Source organism: Spinacia oleracea, chromosome 1 (genome assembly GCF_020520425.1).
Source record: "Spinacia oleracea cultivar Varoflay chromosome 1, BTI_SOV_V1, whole genome shotgun sequence".
NCBI lineage: Eukaryota > Viridiplantae > Streptophyta > Magnoliopsida > Caryophyllales > Amaranthaceae > Spinacia > Spinacia oleracea.
In genome coordinates this window covers 42,735,987-42,742,536 of record NC_079487.1, presented here as the reverse complement: position 1 = coordinate 42,742,536, position 6,550 = coordinate 42,735,987, and the positions used below count along the sequence as shown (strand labels likewise).

Below are 6,550 nucleotides of genomic sequence, written 5' to 3'. Positions count from 1 at the left end.
ATAAACGAAAGGATGTCAGTCTCAATCTTACTCAATTCACTTCATAATGGGTTTAGTCGCTTCAAGCTACTTTACATGAGGGAACCAAGAGAAGAAACAGTTGGAGAATTTATTCGTCTGGTTCAAATTGCTGAAATAGTACTCGCCTGTGAAGCCAGGGATTTACTCAAGGCTAAAGGGAGACCATTTAACACTAGTAGAAAAAACCCTTGTTGCAGCGGGCTTTTAGACCCCTGTTGCAGCGTACATCGTATGCTGCAACTGGGGGGCCTGCAACAAGTATTGACTTGTTGCAGCGTACAATATACGCTGCGAAAAGTACTTTTTTGCAGCGTACATTTGCATGTACGCTGCAACAAGTGTGTAAAATTAGGGAAAATTCAAGACTTGTTGCAGCGTACAAAATGATGTACGCTGCAACAGACTGGTTTGTTGCAGCGGGCTTTTATTTGTACGCTGCAACAAACCAGTTTGTTGCAGCGTACAAATAAAAGCCCGCTGCAACAAACCAGTCTGTTGCAGCGTACATCATTTTGTACGCTGCAACAAGTCTTGATTTTTGCCTAATTTTACACACTTGTTGCAGCGAACAAGTATATGCCCCCTGCAACAAAGCTGTGCTTTTGGCGGGAAAATTTTAGTTTTATTTATCTATACCTAGGGTGTCTTGCACCAAATATAGGAACCTGTCAACAACAATAAATAAAATATCGCAACCTGTAGAACAAATATAAAAAATAATAACTGGTGTTTTGTATACATATATATATATCCCAAAACCAAAGTGCACGTACTACATTCAAATATACGTTCCAATTTCAATGTACGCATACATTTTAATGGAAACGATTGTTCTATAACAACTAAACCACCTCGATCAAGCGCGCTCAAGCCAATAGTAAATACTTGCGGGTAAAACACTTAGCCCGTTGCTCACGAACCACATCAATTTCCTCACTAGTATAGGCGCATTCCTCGGAGTGTAGACCTTTACAAAAACAGAAATTTCAACTAAGCATTAGATTAAATTCAAATTAAATATCACACTTTAACATTCAAGCAACTAATAACAATGTCCTAATAGTCTTGGAAACTTAAAGCTAAGCATATTAATCATGTAAAAGGTATAAAATGAATTCTTAGGTTATGTAGCTCAAATTTGGGAGCGAAAATGTCATTTTAGCCTAAATAAAACCTATAACGACCCAATGAGCCTTAAATGTGCGTAAATAGATTGGAAAGAGTCTTAGAAAGTTAAAACTATGCATATTAAACATGTAAAAAGTTTAAAATGAGTCATTAGGTTCTTTAGTTCAAAGTTGGGAGCGAAAATGTCAATCCAGCCTAAATAAGACCTATAACGACCCAATGAACCTTAAATGTGCATAAATAGATTGGAACGAGTCTTGGAAACTTAAAGCTAAGTATATTAATCATTTAAAAGGTTTAAAATGAGTCCTTAGGTTCTTTATTTCAAATTTGGGAGAGAAAATGCTCATTTTAGCCTAAATATGGCCAATAACGACCAAACAAACCTTAAATGTGCATAAATAGATTGGAATAAGTCTTGGAAACTTCAAACTAAGCATATTAATCATGTACAAAGTTTAAAATAAGTCCTTAGGTTCTTGAGTTCAAATTTGGGAGCGAAAATATCATTTTAGCCTAAATATGACCTATAACGAACCAATGAGCCTTAAATGTGCATTAATAGATTCGAATGAGTCTTAGAAAGTTAAAACTATGCATATTAAACATGTAAAAAGTTTAAAATGAGTCATTAGGTTCTTTAGTTCAAAGTTGGGAGCGAAAATGTCAATCCAGCCTAAATAAGACCTATAACGACCCAATGAACCTTAAATGTGCATAAATAGATTGGAACGAGTCTTGGAAACTTAAAGCTAAGTATATTAATCATTTAAAAGGTTTAAAATGAGTCCTTAGGTTCTTTATTTCAAATTTGGGAGAGAAAATGCTCATTTTAGCCTAAATATGACCTATAACGACCCAATGAGCCTATAGGTGCATAAATAGATTGGAACGAGTCTTAGATCGTTAAAATTATGCATATTAAACATGTAATAAGTTTTAAATGAGTCCTTAGGTTCTTTATTTTAAAGTTGGGAGCAAAAATGCCTTATTTTAGCCTAGATATGACCTAGAACGATCAAACAAGCATTAAATGTGTATAAGTAGATTAGAATAAGTCCTAGAAACTCAAAACTAAGCTTATTAATCATATAATAATTTAAAAATGAGTCCTTAGGTTCTTAAGTTCAAAGTTGGGAGCGAAAATGTCATTTTAGCCTAAATATGACCTAAAACGACACAATGAGCCTTAAATGTGCATAAATGGATTGGAATGAGTCCTAGAAAGTTAAAAATAAGCATATAAAACATTTAGTAAGTTTAAAATGAGTCCTTAGGTTCTTTGGTTCATAGTTGGGAGCGAAAATGTCATTTTAGCCTAAATATGTCCTATAACGACCAAACAAGCCTTAAATGTGTATAAGTAGTTAGAATAAGTCTTAGAAACTTAAAACTAAGCATATTAAACATGTAATAAGTTTAAAATAAGTCCTTAGGTTCTTTATTTTAAAGTTGGGATCGAAAATGCCTTATTTTATCCTAAATATGACCTATAACGATCAAACAAGCATTAAATGGGTATAAGTAGATTAGAATAAGTCTTAGAAACTTAAAACTAAGCATATTTATCATATAATAAGTTTAAAATGAGTCATTAGGTTCTTAAGTTCAAAGTTGGGAGCGAAAATGTCATTTTAGCCTAAATATGACCCATAACGACACAATGAGCCTTAAATGTGCATAAATGGATTGGAATGAGTCCTAGAAAGTTAAAAATAAGCATATAAAACATTTAGTAAGTTTAAAATGAGTCCTTAGGTTCTTTGGTTCATAGTTGGGACCTATAACGACCAAACAAGTCTCAAATGTGCATAATAGATAGGATTGAGTCTTGAAAAGTTAAAAATAATCATATGAATCATGTAATAAGTTTGAAATTAGTTTTTAAGTTCGTTAGATCAAAGTTGGGAGCGAAAATGTCATTTTAGCCTAAATATGACCTATAACGGCCAAAGAAGTCATGAATGTGCATAAATAGATTGGATTAAGTCTTGTAAAGTTAAAACTAATCATATAAAACATTTAATATGTTTAAAATGAGTCCTAAGGTTCTTTATTTCATATTTGGGAGCAAAAAAGCCTCATTTTAGCCTAATATGACCTATAACGACCAAACAAGCCTTAAATTTGCATAAGTAGATTGGAATGAGTGTTAGAAAGTTAAAACTATTCATATTAAACATGTAATAAGTGTAATACTCTGAGAAAATATGTAGCTTTTCCTATTTGGTTTATTGTTCACAAATCAGGATCTTTGGACAACAACAAATGCTTATTAATCCAAGAAGCTTTTCCTATTTGGTTAAAACCCACACATTATTCACAATCTTCAACTTTTGTGATAATCATAAATCATAATGGACAAGCACTGTAGAATAGAGGTAGTCTAGATGCCTGAAAAACCTATAGCCTGGATATCGAACCTCCTAGTTAGATGAAAGCTCATACCTGACCAGATGCGGCCAATCCATCAGTTAAAAGAGAGACAACCAACCACACTTGCATACAGATTTGATGAGCAGCCATAGCTAGAGGACCTTGACGAGCAACCATCGAGGTCCCAATCGTCATAGTTATCAAAACAGCCACAGTTCTTCCAATCAGAAATCCACCTGGAAAAAAGGTAAACATAAGGAAACAGACGGCAATCCAAACATGTACGAGTAACACTTTAAGTAGGTACAAACAATGGCCACTTAAGCAGACTAATTTAAGAAGTTTGTAATGGTGATTATTAAGTAGAAGGTTATTAAAATCAATGTGTTGGATAAAGAATCAAAAACAGAAAATAACCATAAACATTTCTCTGACACTCACCAGATTTTAAATAGACCCCAAACTTCAGATCTCCAAATTTTGGAGGTAATAATATTACTCTCTTGCTAAGAAACCAAATCATCAAGAAGCTACCTATGTATCTGGAGCACAAACAAGCAGCATGATTACCAATATAGTTAAAAGAAAGCCGACTAACAGACTTCAGGAAGAAAGTGCATACTGAGACACAACAGTGGCAGTGGCTGCTCCAGTGACACCCATCTGAAAATAATTTATGAAAAGCGGGAACAGAAAAACAGCTGCAAGATTGGCAACACCTGCATGCAGATCATCAATGTACAGACATAAAAAGTCAAAAAGTCAATATCTACACCTGCATTGGCCGTATCTGATCCCACAATAGAATTCAGTGAAGATTTACCAGTAGGACTATTAGAAAGAGCTAGCTGGCTAATCTGAGAAGTAGCAGACTCCAGAGATTGCTTTAAATTTGGATCTTTAACATCTGTCTCCTCCATATCCTCATCAGCTGAATATTTTGAGTTCTTAGCTCTATGAACGACAGCCTACCAAAGCCGAATTAACTAATCAATCTTCTGTTAAAAACTTAAAACATATATACAAATGGGGGGGGGGGGGGATTATACTATTTTGAGATTGAGGCTATCACGAATGATTTATTTTCAGGGATGAAGAAGCTATGCTGACCTAAAAATTATACTCACAAGCCAGAATGATTATCACCCGGAATCTACACTACAACAAACTAATAACCGACCTTACATATCATATGGAAAAATGGTAGCTGCAAAGAGATCATTGACTTCTTGGACTCTACCGAGATCTCACAACTTTATGAGAATAACTGGGTACGACCTCTAAGAATAGTACTTTCATGAAAAAAATTGTTACACTTTCAAATTAGGATGTCTTTTAAGCAAAAAGCTTGTAATGTGGAACAGAGATGAAGGCCAAAATATAATCATAACGGGAAGACCAGAACTCGTCATCAAAACATGATTTGGAATAAAGCAAGGGAAGTTAAGCCAAACCAATGAGTCAGTGACAACAACTGTACACTACCTCACTAAGTCTATATACAGGAAAATCTAGCAGAGGATGCGCATAGAAAATAGTTGCATTGTTACATTGATTTATTTTGTCAGTGTCTCTCACATACTCCTACCATGTTAGGCCTAGCTACAGTGACTGGACAAACGAATTGAACAAACAAATTAAACAAACCGTAAAAACAAATTGAACAAACCCTAAAAACGAATTGAACAAACGAATTGAACCCTAAAAACGAATTGAAAAAATGAATTGAAGAAACGAATTGAACAAACCCTAAAAAAGAATTGAACAAACGCAAAGAACCCTAAAAACGAATTGAAAAACCCTAATTCTTAAAACAAAAATCAGGTAAACAAATCGAGCAAACCTAAAAGAGGGGACAGGTAGCCGCGGCGAAGAGGTTGACGGAAAATAGGACGCGAGCAACTTTCTTTCTTGAAACCACCGGCTCATGTTTCATTATCCAATCCCACATCTAATAAGACCACACCAAATATACTTGTGGAAGAAATCAAATTACTAGTCGTCTTATAATAAACAATGATTACATTCATGATACACAGACTACCAAATAAACAAAAATATCACATAAATGGAGGAAAAGATTGGCATTAGAATGCAGAACAATGAAATCCAACTATCTAATGGAACCAATTACAAAAATTTTGTATATATTTGATTTCCAGAATTCCTTGCTTTTCTACACAGTAACTGGTTGCAACATGTAATTATCTTTGCTCAGGAGTTTCTTAGCATAGGAAAAATAACACATGAAAATGAGATCCTCTATTAACCAAACCATACAATCGAATCTATGAACTGAATCCCCAATTAAAAGCTGACCCATGGTTCCTTTGCCAATCCCCCCCACATAAAAGGCTTTAAATTCAATCAAAACAAACAAATTCACAAGCATAACCAACTCAATTATACAGTAGCTCACACTTTATCATTACTTAATGGAAAAACCCAGTTAATGATGTTCAAATTCGCAGCAACAACAACAACAACAAAGAAAACTGAAATTGTGCATAAATTAAGGTGCTTAAGAGAAAATTTTACCCATTTTTAATTTGGCGACGTTTGGAGTCGACATCTTTGCTCAATCGAACCGCCTTCCTTTTCCGCACATCAAGAATAGGACTCAGACAAACAAAAAAAATTAAATGTATGAATCCACCAAAATCAAGTTCCGCAATTCCAATTGATTAGAAATTGCAACTCGACATCTACAATACCAAAACCTAGTTGTGAAATTGGAATCGAAATCAAAAGGCAGAATGATGATAAAAACTGTACCTGGATTTCTTCCCGGTGTCGAATTCATGTGCATTTATTCGAGTTAGACGATGGGCATCTCTGCGCCAACCCAAACCCTTTTCTTCCCCAATTCCCTTTTCCATTAAATCTCTTTCTCTCTCGCTTCTAAATTTGGCGCGTCACTTTAGGATCTGATTTTTAAAACCCTAATTCTTAAAACAAAAATCAGGTAAACGAATCGAGCAAACCTAAAAGAGGGGACAGGTAGCCGCGGCGAAGAGGTTGACGG

The 6,550-nt window shown here is 34.7% G+C and overlaps 1 protein-coding gene across 1 annotated transcript; it reads right to left on the bottom strand.

The window, feature by feature from the left end:
* Positions 1–675: 675 nt before the first annotated feature.
* Positions 676–6,060, bottom strand: LOC130465847 (protein DETOXIFICATION 45, chloroplastic-like). Its single transcript, XM_056834678.1, has 6 exons — positions 5,369–6,060; positions 4,349–4,493; positions 4,148–4,244; positions 3,967–4,067; positions 3,598–3,761; positions 676–988 (listed from the first exon to the last, which is right to left on the bottom strand). Exons 2-6 carry the CDS (start codon positions 4,443–4,445, stop codon positions 878–880), a joined length of 570 nt encoding a protein of 189 aa, XP_056690656.1. The 5' UTR covers positions 4,446–4,493; positions 5,369–6,060; the 3' UTR covers positions 676–877.
* Between the last annotated feature and the right edge of the window lie 490 nt (positions 6,061–6,550).